This window comes from Bos grunniens, chromosome X (assembly GCF_055505025.1).
Source record: "Bos grunniens cultivar Pamir isolate PY7600 chromosome X, Bosgru_T2T1.0, whole genome shotgun sequence".
In the NCBI taxonomy this organism is placed as follows: Eukaryota; Metazoa; Chordata; class Mammalia; order Artiodactyla; family Bovidae; genus Bos; species Bos grunniens.
In genome coordinates, this window is record NC_141194.1 from 7,134,836 (window position 1) to 7,151,518 (window position 16,683).

A 16,683-nucleotide genomic window follows, 5' to 3' on the forward strand; every position below is an offset into this window, starting at 1 on the left:
ATGGCCTCATTCCGGCACCCCCAGGGCCTGGGAGGATGGAAAAGGTGAAGGTGCACAAGCTTCTAGGGTCCGCAGCTTCCCTGCCAGGCAGGCATCTGCATCTTCCTTTTTTCCTTTCCAAAGGCTCACGGTGAATGCATGGACCCAGGTCATAGGATCCTCCGACCCCAACATGCCTGCCCAGCTCCCCCACCCACCTGTCCTCAGGCTCCCTCCCTGCACTTCAAAGCCATCATGGAGCTAAACAAGTTTCATCTCAGTCGCTGATCATGACAGGCATCTGGCGGTGGTTCGTAATCTGCTCAAAGTCAAGGAGCCAGTCATGCCACATGCTGGGGAAGGAAGAGTCTCGAGGAACAGGGTTAGTCTTGGGCAGAGCAAGGGCACCGGAACAGGCCTCTGTGAGTACTCCCTTTCAGGAGTACTTGTTTCCTATTGGGACCACCCGCTCTTCAGGCACAGAGAGGTCGTATGGGAGTACCACTTTGGCATCGCTGGTGCTCTGCATCTGGGTACTCCCGCTTGCCCAGCTGCCACACTGACAACCCCGGCCCCTGCCACACCATGCGACACGCTCATCCCTCTGGGTCCCCTGTGGTCTTCTGGGACCCTTGTTCACATCCCCCAAGGGAGGATCTGTTTCTGACCGCTCTTGATGTATGCCTGGCATGTGTGTCCTGGGAAGCGGCATGTCAGTTGCCTGAAAGTTCAGGATCTGCAGTCTCTGCAGCATGCATTCTGCGTGCGCAAGTGCCTGTGTCTGTGCGTTTAGCAAGAGAGGCCTGGGTCTCTTCCCTGCTCCCTGTCTTGACAAGAGGTGGCATGGATGTACTGGAGTCATCTGTCAGACTGTCTCCAGTCACTGATGACACCCATTCCCTGCCAAAGTGTATGGCTCCTATTCAGATGTGAGCCGGATGGAGCCTCCCACCGTCATTTGCTCAGACATGTACAGGTAGAGAGGTTCCCAGGTTCTGCTGGCACTGTGCCTGTGGAGATCACAGCGCCCCCGAACCATAATTCCCATGCCCCCCAGTTCCCTTGGCCTCCCCTCGGCTGGCGGGTCCCCTCAGCCCCACCCCTCCTCCTGCTCCTGTCCTTGCTTCTCGTCCTCCTGAGCATCTGACCTCTGAGAAGTGGCACAAAGGATATGGCATTGGCCCACAAGCCGGAGTTGCCCTGGATGACACAACTTGTCTGACTCAAGGGAAGCTTTCTCCTCTGATGGTCCTTCCTCTGGAGCCGAAGATAGGCTTTGGGGGTCTGTCTCATTTGCGGGGCTCAGCTCCACCTGCCGGACCACCAACGCCTACAGTGCCTCTAGTGGGGGCTGGTTGCTCGAGGCTCCTGTTCTTGGATATTCCTGGCCCTGCTCCTCCGGCTTCTTCTCCCGCTCCTGCGAGGACAGCTTCCCTTGCTCCTCTTCTGCCACCACTTCAGCCTCCTCAATAATGTCTGCCACCAGCAGCAGGAACACTTGTTGGACTGCACCACCTCTCCATCCTCCAGGGCCGCTCCTTCCTCCACTGCCTGCCTGCTGAAGAAGGCAGCCTCCTTGCCTGGTGGGCCACCTGCTGCCAGCAACATCCCCGATGGCCCTGGCTCACCGGCAAGTCTCAGGGCCCTGGCACCCTGAATTGGTGGGCTCACATCGAAGAAGCCCCGGGGTCTCCATGAGCAGAGGACCCAGGGAAGGATGATGCTGACAAAGGTGCTTAATTCAGCCTGCCTCCATGAGAATCACCTGGGTCTCGGGTCTCATGTGCTGTAAGCAGAACTGCTCTGAATGAGACTAGGACACATGAAGCCCCTAAGCCTCCACTCTCAGCCTGTCACCTGCTACTTGCATGACATGAATCCAGGCTGTGCATCCAGGCTGCATGAGCCTGAGCTTCCCCACAGGGGAAAGGAGAGGGTCCTGGCCTCTACAAGGATCTGCCTTCAGGCCTCACCTCCTGATCCCCTCACAACCTCTGTGTCTTGTCACTTACCCCTCATGGCAGGACCTACTGATATGTTGGCCACACAGGGGAGATCAGCATGGGACTAACCAGGCCCCGAGCCCTTCCTGGGCAGCAAAGAAACCCAATATCAATCACCCATTCTGGGGAGGACCAAATGGACCCCACCTTAGTAATGCTGTTCCATCCCGGAGAGTTTTGGTCCAACAACCAGTTGAGCAAGTTCAGACTCATGGTGACTGGCCTGAGGCTGGGAGCTCCGCATCCATCCCCACAGAAGCAGTGTACCGGAGAAGATGTCTCATGAACAGAGAGGTCGTTAAGGAGTACGACTTTGGCATCGCTGGCCTCTGCATCTGGGTACTCCCGCTTGCCCAGCCGCCACACTCACATCCCCAGCCCCTGCCATACAAGACAATGTGCTCAACCCTCTGGGTCTCCCATGGTCCTCTGGAACCCTTGTTTTCATCCCACAGGGAGGATTTGTTTCTGACCACTCCTGATGTATGGCTGTCATGTGTGTCCTGGGAGTGGCATGTCAGTTGCCTCCAACTTCATGATCTGCAGTCCATGCAGCATGCATTCTCCGTGCACAAGTGCCAGTGTCTGTACATTTAGCAAGAGAGGCCTGGTTCTCTCTCTTGAGCCCTGTTTTCACAAGGGGTCGCATGGATGTACTGGAGTCACTGGGCATACTGTCCCCGTCACTGATGACATTCATTCCCTGCCAAAGTGTGTGGCTTCTATTCAGATGCGAGCCAAACTGAGCCTCTCACAGTCATTTGCTCAGACCCGTACAGGCAGAAAGATTCATAGGCTCTGCTGGCACTGAGGCTGTGGAAATCACAGCTCCCCTGGCGCCCAATTCCCTTGCCCCCTAATTCCCTTGGCCCCCGCTCCCTACCTCAGCTGGCGGGTTCCCTCACACCCACCCCTCCTCCTGCTCCTGTTCCTTCTTGTCCTCCTGAGCATCTGACCCCTGAGAAGCAACACTAAGGATACGGCTTTGGGCCACAAGCCAGGGATGCCCTGGCTGATGGTACTTCTCTGACTCAAGGGACGCTTTCTCCTCTGATGATCATTCCTCTGGAGCCAAAGATAGGCTGTGGGGTCCTTCTCATTCGGGGAGCTCAGGTGCACCTGCAGGGCAGCCAATGCCTCTAGCGCCTCCAGTGGGGGCTGGTCGCTCGAGGCTCCTGTCCTTGGATTTTCCTGGCCCTGCTCCTCCAGCTGCTCCTGGTCCTGCAAGGGCAGCTTCCCTTGCTCCTCCTCCACCACCACTTCAACCTCCTCAATGATGTCTTCCACCAGCAGCTGGAATACTTTCCGGACCGCAACACCTCTCCGTCCTCCAGGGCCGCTGCTTCCTCCACTGCCTGCTCGCTGAAGAAGGCAGCCTCCTCGCCTGGTGGTCCACCTGCTGCCTGCGACATCCCTGACGGCCCCAGTGCGCCAGCACATCTCAGGGCCCCAGCACCCTGAATTCTTGGTCTTGCACTGAAGAAGCCCCAGGGTCTCCATGAGCAGCAGGACCCAGGGAAGGATGATGCCGACAAAGGTGCTTAATTCAGCCTGCCTCCGTGAGAATCACCTGGGTTTTGCGTGCTGGAAGCAGAGCTGCTCTGAATGAGACAAGGACACCTGAAGCCCCCAAACCTCCAGTCTCAGCCTGTCACCTACTACCGACATGACCTGAATCCAGGCTGTACATCCAGGCTGCATGAGCCTGAGCTTCCCCACCGGGGAGAGGAGAGGGTCCTGGCCTCTATACCGATCTGCCTTTAGGCCTCAGCTCTTGACCTCGTCACAACTTCTGTGTCTTGCCACTTCCCTCTCATGGCAGGACCTTCCTCCTGGGGCTAATACTGCAGGGGATTGACTCACAGGCCCTCGCCAATGATCTGCTGGCCACACGGGGAAGTCAGCATATGGACAAGCACCCCAGGGTCCTCCCGTGGGCAGCCAAGAACCCCAACACCAATCATCCATTCTGGGGAGGCCCAGATGGACCCACCTCAGCAATCCTGTTACATCCTGGAGAGTTGTGGTCCAACAACCAGTTGAGGAAGTTCACGCTGCAGGTGTCCGGCCTGAGGCTGGGAGCTCCAGTCCATCCTCACAGAAGCAGTGGACCGGAGAGGACATACATGCCCTATATCCTGAAGGAGGATGGGGGAGACAGGAATGATTCAGGTAGGTGGTGCGTCTGACTCCCTCTCCCACCCACCCACACCGCCCTGGATGCCAGGTTGCACCAGCAATGCCAAAGTGGTACCCCTTAATGATCTCTCTGTTCCTGAAGGACGGGTTGTCCCGAAAGGAAAATACCAGCTTGCAACGGGACTGGGGATGGCCTCGTTCTGGCACCTGCCAGGACTGGGAGGATGGAAAAGGTGAAGGTGCACAAGCTTCTAGGGTCCGCAGCTTCCCTGCCAGGCAGGCATCTGCATCTTCCGTTTTTCATTTCCAAAGGGTCACGGCGAACGCATGCACCCGGGTCATAGGATCCCCCGACCCCCACGTGCCTGCCCAGCTCCCCGACCCACCTGTCCTCAGGTTCCCTCCCTGCCCTTCAAAGCCATCAATGAGCTAAGCAAGTCTTCATCACAGTCGCTGATCCTGACGGGCATCTGGCGGTGGTTCATAATCTGCTCAAAGTCAAGGAGCCAGTCATGCCACATGCCGGGGAAGGAAGAGTCTCGAGGAACAGGGTCAGTCTCAGGCAGAGCAAGGGCACCAGAACAGGCATCTATAAGTTCCCCCTTTCGGGAGTACTTGTTTCCTTTCGGGACCACCCATACTTCAGGCAGAGAGGTCGTATGGGAGTACCACTTTGGCATCGCTGGTGCTCTGCATCTGGGTACTCCCGCTTGCCCAGCTGCCACACCGACAACCCCGGCCCCTGCCACACCATGCAACACGCTCATCCCTCTGGGTCCCCTGTGGTCTTCTGGGACCCTTGTCCGCATCCCCCAAGGGAGGATCTGTTTCTGACCGCTCTTGATGTATGCCTGGCATGTGTGTCCTGGGAAGCGGCATGTCAGTTGCCTGAAAGCTCAGGATCTGCAGTCTCTGCAGCATGCATTCTGCGTGCGCAAGTGCATGTGTCTGTGCGTTTAGCAAGAGAGGCCTGGGTCTCTTCCCTGCTCCCTATCTTGACAAGAGGTGGCATGGATGTACTGGAGTCATCTGTCAGACTGTCTCCAGTCACTGATGACATCCATTCCCTGCCAAAGTGTGCGGCTCCTATTCAGATGCGAGCTGGATGGAGCCTCCCACAGTCATTTGCTCAGACACGTACAGGTAGAGAGGTTCCCAGGTTCTGCTGGCAGTGTACCTGTGAAGATCACAGCGCCCCCGAACTGCAATTCCCTTGCCCCAAATTCCCTTGACCTCCCCTCGGCTGGCGGGTTCCCTGACCCCTCCCTTCCTCCTGCTCTTGTTCCTTCTTGTCCTCCTGAGGTCCTCTTGACCTCTGAGAAGTGGCTCGAAGGATACGGCATTGGCCCACAAGCCCGGGTTGCCCTGGATGATAGCACTTCTCTGACTCAAGGGACCTTTCTCCTCTAATGATCCTTCCTCTGGAGCCAAAGGTAGGCTTTGGTGTCTGTCTCGTTTCTGGGGCTCAGCTCCACCTGCAGGACCGCCAATGCCTCCAGCGCCTCCAGTGCAGGCTGGTTGCTTGAGGCTCCTGTTCTTGGATGTTCCTGGCCCTTCTCCTATGGCTTCTCCTCCTGCTCCTGCGAGGACAGCTTCCCTTGCTTCTCTTCCACCACCACTTGAACCTCCTCAATAATGTCTTCCACCAGCAGCAGGAACACTTGCCAGACTGCACCACCTCTCCGTCCTCCAGGGCCGCTCCTTCCTCCACTGCCTGCCTGCTGAAGAAGGCAGCCTCCTCGCCTTGTGTGCCACCTGCTGCCAGCGACATCACAGACGGCCCCAGTGCACCGGCAGGTCTCACAGCCCTGGCATTCTGAATCGCCGGGCTCACACTGAGGAAGCCCCTGGGTTCGGCGAACAGAGGACCCAGGGAAGGATGATGCCGACAAAGGTGCTTAATTCAGCTGCCTCCGTGAGAATCACCTGGGTCTCGCATGCTGTAAGCAGAGCTGCTCTGAATAAGACTAGGACACATGAAGTCCCTAAGGCTCCAGTCTCAGCCTGTCACCTGCTACTCACATGACCTGCATCCAGGCTATGCCTCCACGCTGAATGAGCCTGAGCTTCCCCACCAGGGAAAGCAAAGGTTCCTGGCCTCTCCATGTTTCTGCCTTCAGGCCTCACCTCCTGATCCCCTCACAAATTCTGTGTCTTGTCACTTACCTCTCATGGCAGGACCTGCTACTCTGCTGGGCACACGCAGGATGTCAGCATGGGACTAACCAGGCCCCGATAACTTTGTGGGGAGACAAGAAACCCAATAACAATCGCCCATTATGAGGAGGCCCAAATGGACCCCACCTTCGCAATCCCGTTCCATCCCAGAGAGTTGTGGTCTAACAACCCGTTGAGCAAATTCAGGCTCATGGTGACCGGCCTGAAACTGGTAGCGCCGCATCCATCCCCACAGAAGCAGTGTACCAGAGAAGACGTCTCAGGCACAGAGAGGTCATTAAGGAGTACGACTTTGGCATCACTGGCCTCTGCATCTAGGTACTCCCGCTTGTCTAGCAGCTACACTGACATCCCCAGCCCCTGCCATACAAGACAATGTGCTCATCCCTCTGGATCTCCCATGGTCCTCTGGGACTGAGAGAGTCATTTCCTAGGCAGGTTGATAGGAAATCTAGGGGTCCCCAAGGAGAGAGGGGTCTGGAATTCTCAAGGAGGAAGAAAGGACAAACTTTTTTTCTTTCTCCACATTCCTTAGGATTATATAACAATAATGTATCCTGCCTGAGGACAGTCTCTGGATTAAGGACAGTCTTTGGATTAAACCTTCTGGCTAATTCTGTTATCTTAAAATGTAAATTATGGGAGTAGGTCTGATGAGGTCTTTACAACCTCCAGACATTCTTTGGATTCGCTGGAGAGTATATAACTTCATTGTTAACACTAGCAAGCGGGTAGTCTTTCTACCCCCTTCTAATGTCTATGTCAGAAGCTTTCTCTATCTCCTTTATACTTTAATAAAACTTTATTACACAAAAGCTCTGAGCGATCAAGCCTCGTCTCTGGCCCCAGATTGAATTCTTCTCCTCCGGGGGCCAAGAATCCCGGTGTATTCGTGTGATTCAACAACAACCTTTCAGGACCCTTGTTCTCATCCCTCAAGGGAGGATTAGTCTGACTGCTCCTGATGTATGGCTGTCATGTGTGTCCTGGGGAGTGGTATGTCAGTTGCCTCACACTTAAGGATCTGCCATCCATGCAGCCTGCATTCTCCGTGCACAAGTGCCAGTGTCTGTGCATTTAGCAAGAGAGGCCTGGTTCTCTCTCTTGCACCCTGTCTTCACAAGGGGTCACATGGATGTACTGGAGTCATCTGGAACACTGTCCCTGGTCACTGATGACATTCATTCCCTGCCAAAGAGTGTGGCTTCTCTTCAGATGTGAGCCAAATTGAGCCTCCCATAGTCATTTGCTCAGACACGTACAGGTAGAAAGATTCACAGGCTCTGCTGGCACTGAGGCTGTGGAAATCACAGCTCCCCCGGCGCCCAATTCCCTTGCCCCCTAATTTCCTTGCCACCCCCCCCCCCAGCTGGCGGGTTCCCTCACACCTACCCCTCCTCCTGCTCCTGTTCCTTCTCGTCCTCCTGAGCATCTGACCCCTGAGAAGCAACACTAAAGATACGGTTTTAGGCCACAAGCCAGGGATGCCCTGGATGATGGCACTTCTCTGACTGAAGGGACGCTTTCTCTTCTGATGGTCCTTCCTCTGGAGCTGAAGATAGGCCCTGGGGTCTTTCTCATTTGGGGAGCTCAGCTGCACTTGCAGGGCCGCCAATGCCTCCAGCGCCTCCAGTGGGGGCTGGTCGCTCGAGGCTCCTGTCCTTGGATCTTCCTGGCCCTGCTCCTCCAGCTTATCCTCCCGCTCTTGCGAGGGCAGCTTCCCCTGCTCCTCCTCCGCCACCACTTCAGCCTCCTCAATGATTGCTTCCACCAGCAGCTGGAACACTTGCTGGACCGCACCACGTCTCCGTCGTCCAAGGCTGCTGCTTCCTCCACTCCCTCCCCACTGAAGAAGGCAGCCTCTTCGCCTCCTGGGCCACCTGCCACCTGCGACATCCCTGATGGCCCCACCGTGCTGGCTGGTCTCAGAGCCCCGGTACCCTGAATCCTCAGGCTCACACCGAAGAAGCCCCAGGGTCTCGGTGAGCAGCAGGACCCAGGGAAGGATGATGCCGACAAAGGTGCTTAATTCAGCTTGCCTCCATGAGAATCACCTGGGTTTTGCGTGCTGGAAGCAGAGCTGCTCTGAATGAGACAAGGACACCTGAAGCCCCCAAGCCTCCAGTCTCAGCCTGTCACCTACTACCCACATGACCTGAATCCAGGCTCTGTATCCAGGCTGCATGAGCCTGAGCTTCCCCACCAGGGAGAGGAGAGGGTCCTGGCCTCTACACGGATCTGCCTTCAGGCCTCACCTCCTGATCCCCTCACAACCTCTGTGTCTTGTCACTTCCCTCTCATGGTAGGACCTTCCTCCTGGGGGTAATACTGCAGGGGGTTGACTCTCAGGCCCTCGCCAATGATCTGCTGGCCACACGGAGAAGTCAGCATATGGATGAGCAGCCCTGAGCCCTCCCATGGGCAGCCAAGAACCCCAACACCAATCATCCATTCTGGGGAGGCCCAGATGGACCCCACCTCAGCAATCCTGTTACATCATGGAGAGTTGTAGTCCAACAACCAGTTGAGGAAGTTCACGCTGCGGGGTCCTGCCTGAGGCTGGGAGCTCCCATCCATCCTCACAGAAGCTGTGGACCGGAGAGGACGTACATGCCCTATATCCTGAAGGAGGATGGGGGAGACAGGAAAGATTCAGGTAGGTGGTGCATCTGACTCCCTCTCCCTCCCACCCACACTGCCCTCGGAGCCAGTTCGCACCAGCGATGCCAAAGTGGTACGCTTTAACGATCTCTCTGTTCCTGAAGGACGGCTTGTCCTGAAAGGAAAATTCCAGTTTGCAGCGGGACTGGGGATGGCCTCGTTCTGGCACCTGCCAGGACCAGGAGGATGGAAAAGGTGAAGGTGCAGAAGCTTCTAGGGTCCGCAGCTTCCCTGCCAGGCAGGCATGTGCATCTTCCTTTTTTCCTTTCCAAAGGCTCACGGTGAATGCATGGACCCAGGTCATAGGATCCTCCGACCCCAACATGCCTGCCCAGCTCCCCCACCCACCTGTCCTCAGGCTCCCTCCCTGCCCTTCAAAACCATCATAGAGCTAAGCAAGTCTTCATCTCGGTCACTGATCATGACGGGCCTCTGCTGGTGGTTCATAATCTGCTCGAAGTCAAGGAGCCAGTCATGCCACATGCTGGGGAAGGAAGAGTCTCGAGGAACAGGGTCAGTCTCAGGCAGAGCAAGGGCACCGGAACAGGCATCTGTAAGTACTCCCTTTCGGGAGCGAGTACTTGTTTCCTTTCGGGACCACCCGTACTTCAGGCACAGAGAGGTCATATAGGAGTACCACTTTGGCATCGCTGGTGCTCTGCATCTGGGTACTCCTGCTTGCCAAGCTGCCACACTGACATCCCCAGGCCCTGCCACACCATGCGACACACTCATCCCTCTGGGTCCCCTGTGGTCTTCTGGGACCCTTGTCCGCATCCCCCAAGGGAGGATCTGTTTCTGACCGCTCTTGATGTATGCCTGGCATGTGTGTCCTGGGAAGCGGCATGTCAGTTGCCTGAAAGTTCAGGATCTGCAGTCTCTGCAGCATGCGTTCTGCGTGCGCAAGTGCCTGTGTCTGTGCGTTTAGCAAGAGAGGCCTGGGTCTCTTCCCTGCTCCCTATCTTGACAAGAGGTGGCATGGATGTACTGGAGTCATCTGTCAGACTGTCTCCAGTCACTGATGACATCCATTCTCTGCCAAAGTGTACGGCTCCTATTCAGATGCGAGCCGGATGGAGCCTCCCACAGTCATTTGCTCAGACACCTACAGGTAGAGAGGTTCCCAGGTTCTGCTTGCACTGTGCCTGTGGAGATCACAGTGCCCCTGAACCGCAATTCCCATGCCCCCCAGTTCCCTTGGCCTCCCCTCGGCTGGCAGGTTCTCAGCACCAGCCCTCCTCCTGCTCCTTTTCCTTCTCGTCCTCCTGAGCATCTGACCTCTGAGAAGTGGCACGAAAGATACGGCATTGGCCCACAAGCCCAAGTTGCCCTGGATGATGACACTTATCTGACTCAAGGGACGCTTTCTCCTCTGATGGTCCTTCCTCTGGAGCTGAAGATAGGCTTTGGGGTCTGTCTCATTTGCGGAGCTCAGCTCCACCTGCAGGACCGCCAATGCCTCCAGCGCCTCCAGTGGGGGCTGGTCGCTCGAGGCTCCTGTCCTTGGATGTTCCTGGCCCTGCTCCTCGGCTTCTCCTCCTGCTCCGGCGAAGACAGCTTCCCTTGCTCCTCTTCCGCCACCACTTCAACCTTCTCAATGTTGTTTTCCACCATCAGCAGGAACACTTGCCGGACTACACTACCTCTCTGTCCTCCAGGGCCGCTCCTTCCTCCACTGACTGGCCGCTGAAGAAGGCAGTCTCCTCGCCTGGTGGGCCACCTGGTGCCAGCGACATCCTCAAGGGCCCCAGTTCACTGGCAGGTCTCAGGGCCCCAGTACCCTGAATCATCGGGCTCACACCGAAGAAGCCCCAGGGTCTCTCTGAGCAGAAGACCCAGGGAAGGATGATGCCGACAAAGGTGCTTAATTCAGCCTGCCTACATGAGAATAACCTGGGTCTCATGTGCTGTAAGCAGAGCTGCTCTGAATGAGACTAGGACACCTGAAACCCCCAAGCATCCAGTCTCAGCCTGTCACTGCTACACGACTGAACTGTATTCAATCTGTGCATCCCAGCTGAATGAGTCTGAGCTTCCCCACTGGGAAAAGGAGAGGGTCCTGGCCTCTACATGGATCTGCCTTCAGGCCACAACTCCTGATCCCCTCACAACTTCAGTGTCTTGTCACTTACCTCTCATGGCAGGACCTACTGATCTCTAGCCACATGGGGGAGGTCAGCATGGGATTAACTAGGCTCCGAGCCCTTCCTGGGCAGCAAAGAAACCCAATATCAATCACCCATTCTGGGGAGGCCCAAATGGACCCCACCTTAGCAATCCTGTTCCGTCCCAGAGAGTTGTGGTCCAACAACCAGTTGAGCAAGTTCAGGCTCATGGTGACTGGCCTGAGGCTGGGAATGTCGCATCCATCCTGACAGAAGCAGTGTAAAGGAGAAGACATCTCAGGCACAGAGAGGTCGTTAAGATGCACCCCTTTGGCATCACTGGCCTCTGCATCTGGACACTCCCACTTGCCCAGCAGCTACACTGGCATCCTCAGCCCCTGCCATACAAGACAATGCGCTCATCCCTCTTGGTCCCCCTTGGTCCTCTGGGACCCTTGTCTCATCCCACAAGGGAGGATTTGTTTCTGACCACTCCTGATGTATGGCTGTCATGTATGTCCTAGGGAGTGGCAAGTCAGCTGCCTAAAACTTCAAGATATACTTCCCATGGGAGAAGAGGAAGATGATTTGATGTTTCTCTGCATGCGTGCAGAGATGGAAGCTTAGCTGTCCAGACGTGTCATGTGTGGCGTGGCAGTGCCATTTGATCAAATGGCATAATAAGAAGATGTCCCATAAAAAGAATGAAATATTGATATATGCAGCAACATGGAAGGTATACTATGAAGCAAAATAACTCAGAGATAGAAAAATACTGTATGATATCACTTATAGAATCTAAAAATACCACAAAGTAGAGAATATAAAAGAAATGGAGACTCACATATATAGATAACAAGCTACTGGTTACCAGTGGGGAGGGGAAGAGGGAGGGACAATACAGAGGTGGGTGAGTGGGAGGCACACTGTGTTAGGTGTAAGATGAGCCCAAGGATGTATTGTACAACATGGGAAATAGAACCAGTAGTGTGTAATAACTATAAATGGAAAGCAAACTTTCACAATTATATAATAAGAAAGAAGAGGAAAGAAAGAGGGGGGAGGAAGACGGGAACAAAGGAAGGAAAATAATGGTGTTTTGGGTGGTCACAAAGACAACATTGATTAGGCCCTTTTTGCAAAGGAATTTATTTTTTTTAAGTTATTTATTTTAATTGGAGGCTAATTACTTTACAATGCTGTAGTGGTTTTTGCCATATTTGACATGAATCCACCATGGGTGTTCATGTGTTCCCCATACTGGACCCCCCTCCCACCTCCCTGCCCATCCCATCCCTCTGGGTCATCCCAGTGAACCAGCCCCGAGCACCCTGTCTCATGCGTCGAACCTGGACTGGCCATCTGTTTCACATATGACAATATACATGTTTCAATGCTATTCTATCAGATCATCCCACCCTCGCCTTCTCCCATAGAGTCCAAAAGACTGTTCTGTACATCTGTGTCACTTTTGCTGTCTCGCATACATTGTTATCATTGCCATCTTTATAAATTCCATATATATGCGTTACAATACAATATTGGTGTTTTTCTTTCTGACTTATTTCACTCTGTATAACAAGCTCCAGTTTCATCCACCTCATTAGAACTGATTCAAGTGTATTCATTTACATGGCTGAGTAATATTCCACTGTGTATATGTACCACTGCTTTCTTACCCATTCATCTGCTGATGGACATCTAGGTTGCTTCCATGTCCTGCCTATTGTAAACAGTGCTCTGATGATCATTCGGGTCCACATGTCTGTTTCAATTCTGGTTTCCTCAGTGTGTATGCCCAGCAGTGGGATTGCTGCTTCATTTGGCAGTTCTAGTTCCAGTGTTTTAAAGAATCTCCACACTGTTCTCCATAGTGGCTGTACTGGTTTGCATTCCCACCAACAGTGTAAGAGGGTACCCTTTTCTCCACACCCTCTCCAGCATTTATTGCTTGTAGATTTTTGGAAAGCAGCCATCCTGACCGGTATGAGATGGCCTCATTGTGGTTTTGATTTGTATTTCTCTGATAATGAGTGATGTTCAGCATCATTTCATGTGTTTGTTAGCCATCCGTGTGTGTTCTTCGGAGCAAAGAAATTTAGAATGGAGCAGTGGGCTCCCACAGGTGGGGCAGAGGGACTAGCCCACGTCCCATGTAGGCCATACTGGGGGCCATTGCCCACTAAGACTTTTATTACAAGAATAAACCCAAGTAAACGCTGGTTCTGTTTTGATTACCATCTCCATACTCTAGTATTCTAAAATAATGTCAGGAATTAAATACTTTTCCTCTGCAAAACCAAGTTTTGTTGGTTTAAGTTTGAAAAGTTTGTTGTCATATATGTCAGGTTTTAATATTTTATGTGTTACTCACAAGGTACAAAGTTTCAGTGTACATTCATACAGACACACACATGTGTATGTATATATATGTATATAAAAAAGCACACACATATGTGTGTATGTGTGTGTGTTATATGAATATATATATAAATTCATATGGCCACAGTCTTAGTACTTATCTTTAAAAATTCATTGTCTTCTATGAGGGAGTTCATTAAGACCCTGTTCAACAATTGTCACCAACATAGGCAGCTGTGTTTACCACGGCTCCATTCCACAGAGCATCCTAAATGGTTTGCAAGGCCTTGAGATCACTTCCTGCACAGCCTGCAGTCCCTGAGGGAATGTACTAATATGCAACCCACATTCAAACAGTTGATTCTAAATACACAGTGATACCACAAAAATTGTCAAGGTAAAGACACATAATGTGCTTTTATTTACATCTAAATCAGTGAAACAAAGTATTCACTGCAAGGTACAAACTTTTTTTAGCTTGAAAAGAACAAAATCGTCTTATATTTGAACATAAGATATCTTGCTGAATTTGAAAAATAGATTTGAAGTGAAATTCATTCTTGATTGTCAGTTATTTTGAGACTATGGAAAATAGTCTTAGGTTAGAAAAAATAAACTTACGTTAACTGGGGGCTGCTTCAGGTGTACCTTTTGTAGATTTTTTTAAAATTCCCTTACACTTTTACAGTCATAAATAGATATAATAGACAAGGTTTGGAGTAGACACACTCTCCCTGCCATGTGACCCATCAGAGTTGACTTAGAGAGATGAGGATGGCAGGTGAGTTTGGAGGCCTCTTTAGGGGAGTCGTAAATGCCTCATTTCTCCCACCAAAACATCTGAATTGCTCCCCATCCTCCGCTAGAGGTGTCAGGATGGGGCTTTGTGATGTCAAGTCTCACCCAGGGCCACCATTGGCTGGGGAAAAGACTTGCTGACCTCATAAAGCATGAGGGTGTGTCTCCCTGGGGAGGGGTATATACAGGGGTGCGCAGGGGCTCTGGAGCAGACCACTGGGAGGCCTCAAAATGACTAAGGTGATTGGGAAGCCACAAGGCTCCAGGGAAGTTATGAAACCCCTGCATCCTGTTACTCAGGACAAAAGGATGAAGACCTCCTCTCAATTGAGGTCCAAAAAACATGTCAAGGTGAGCTGGACCCACCCAAACTCCTCTTGCCGATTGACCCCACCCCATAAGACCCCCTCCCCTGTCCTTGCCTGGCACATAACCCTTCTCTGCCCACATCCCTTCTCCTGAAGCTGTCGTTCCTGGCCACCTTCACCCTCTTCCCCAAACAAATGCCATTCTCTACCCCTCTCTTGTTTTCTCCAGGTGGCCAGGGTCAGTGTGGGGGGGAATAATCACCTTCAGGCAAAGATGACCAAGAAAACTTCTCAGAAACCGCCCACCACAAGGAACCTTAGAAAAATCAGAGGCTCAAAGCTCTGTAGCCAGTGTTCCAAGGTGAATGAAGAGCTGAATCAGAATGGACCAGAGGAAGTCCCAGAGAGTGTGGAGACTCCTGTCATTCCAGCGGGACCAGTGGGCAGCCAGTGACTTCAAGGCATGGCTAGAGACCTCAGAAATCTTCGGGGAGCTTGCTGCTGAGTACTGGCCAACAGTACAGACGTTGACTATTATACCAACTGCATACATTAAGAATGAAAATAAAATCAACCTGATGTGAAATTATGTTTGTCGCCGAGTTCTCTGAGAGTTGGGGGCAGGGAGGGCAGGGCAGGGATAAATGTGTTAAGAGGGAGGGAGATGGGTCCTGTGGGTTGGAGATGGGACCAGAAGGTCCAGTTTGCCAGAAAGTAGGGGCCAAGGGGGAAGAACTGGTTTCAGACTCAGCTTCAAAGATATACTTCCCATGGGAGAAGAGGAAGAGGACCTGGTGGTTCCCTGTGTGAGTGCAGAGATGCAAACTGAGCCGGTGAGCCATGTCATGTGTGGGGTGGCAGTGCCATTTGCTAAAAAGGCATAGAAGGAAGTTGCCCCGTATGAAGAATGGAATATTGACATTTGCAGCAACATGGAAGGTATACTATGAAGTAAAATAACTCAGACAGGGATCGACAAATACTGTATGATATGACTCATAGAATCTGAAGAACACCACAAAGTAGACAATATAACAAAAATGGAGGCTCACAGATATAGAGAACAGTCTACTGGTTACCAGCGGGGAGCGGAAAATGGAGGGGCAATATAGAGGTGAGGGAGTGGGAGGCACACCGTGTTAGGAATAAGATGAGCCCCAGGATATATTGTACAACATGGCGAATAGAGCCAGTACTCTGTAATAACTATAAATGGAAAGCAAACTTTCACAATTGTATAATAAGAAAGAAAAGGAAAGAAATATGGGGCATGAAGGAGGGAAGAAAGGAAGGAAAATAATGGCGTTTTTTGAGGTCACAAAGCCAACATTGATCAGGCCCTATTTAGCAAAGGAAATTAGTTTATTTTTTAACATTTATGTATTTGAATCGGAGGCTAATTACTTTACAAAGCTGTAGTGGTTTTTGCCATACTTAACATGAATCCACCATGGGTGTACACGTGTTCCCCATCCTGAACCCCCCTCCCACCTCCCTCCACATCCCATTCCTCTGGGTCGTCCCAGTGCACCAGCCCTGAGCACCCTGTCTCATGCATCGAACCTGGACTGGAATATGTTTCACATATGATAATACACATGTTTCAATGCTATTCTCTCAGATCATCCCACCCTCGCCTTCTCCCACAGAGTCCTAAAGACTGTTCTGTACATCTGTGTCTCTTTTGCGGTCTCACATACAGGGTTCTCATTACCATCTTTCTAAATTCCATATATATGCCTTACTTTATTGGTGTTTTTCTTTCTGACTTATTTCACTGTGTATAATTGGCTCCAGTTTCATCCACCTCATTAGAATGCATTCAAGTGTATTCTTTTTCATGGCTAAGTAATATTCCACTGTGTATATGTACCACTGCTTTCTTATCCATTCATCTGCTGATGGACATCTAGGTTGCTTCCATGACCTGACTATTGTAAACAGTGCTGTGATGATCATTCTGGTACACATGTCTCTTTCAATTCTGGTTTCCTCGGTGTGTATGCCCAGCAGTTCGATTGCTGGTTCATTTGGCAGTTCTAGTGCCAGGTTTTTAAGGAATCTCCACACTGTTCTCCATAGTGGCTGTACTAGTTTGCATTCCCACCAACAGTGTGAGAGGGTGCCCTTTTCTCCACACCCTCTCCAGCA

At 52.2% G+C, this 16,683-nt stretch overlaps 2 protein-coding genes across 2 annotated transcripts in view; one reads left to right on the forward strand and one right to left on the reverse strand.

The window, feature by feature from the left end:
- LOC147339735 (uncharacterized) overlaps positions 1–7,114 on the forward strand; it is a 36,302-nt gene extending 29,188 nt beyond the window's left edge. Inside the window, exon 4 of the mRNA XM_086387931.1 lies at positions 124–7,114. The gene's annotated coding sequence lies outside the window, so the exon portion shown is untranslated. The remainder of the gene's footprint in view (positions 1–123) is intronic.
- On the reverse strand, positions 3,943–8,195 carry LOC147339736 (testis-specific Y-encoded protein 1-like). The gene is given in 6 exon segments (XM_086388850.1): positions 3,943–4,076; positions 4,079–4,120; positions 4,217–4,337; positions 4,541–4,609; positions 7,762–8,099; positions 8,102–8,195. Coding segments are annotated over 6 exon segments (798 nt in total).
- Between the last annotated feature and the right edge of the window lie 8,488 nt (positions 8,196–16,683).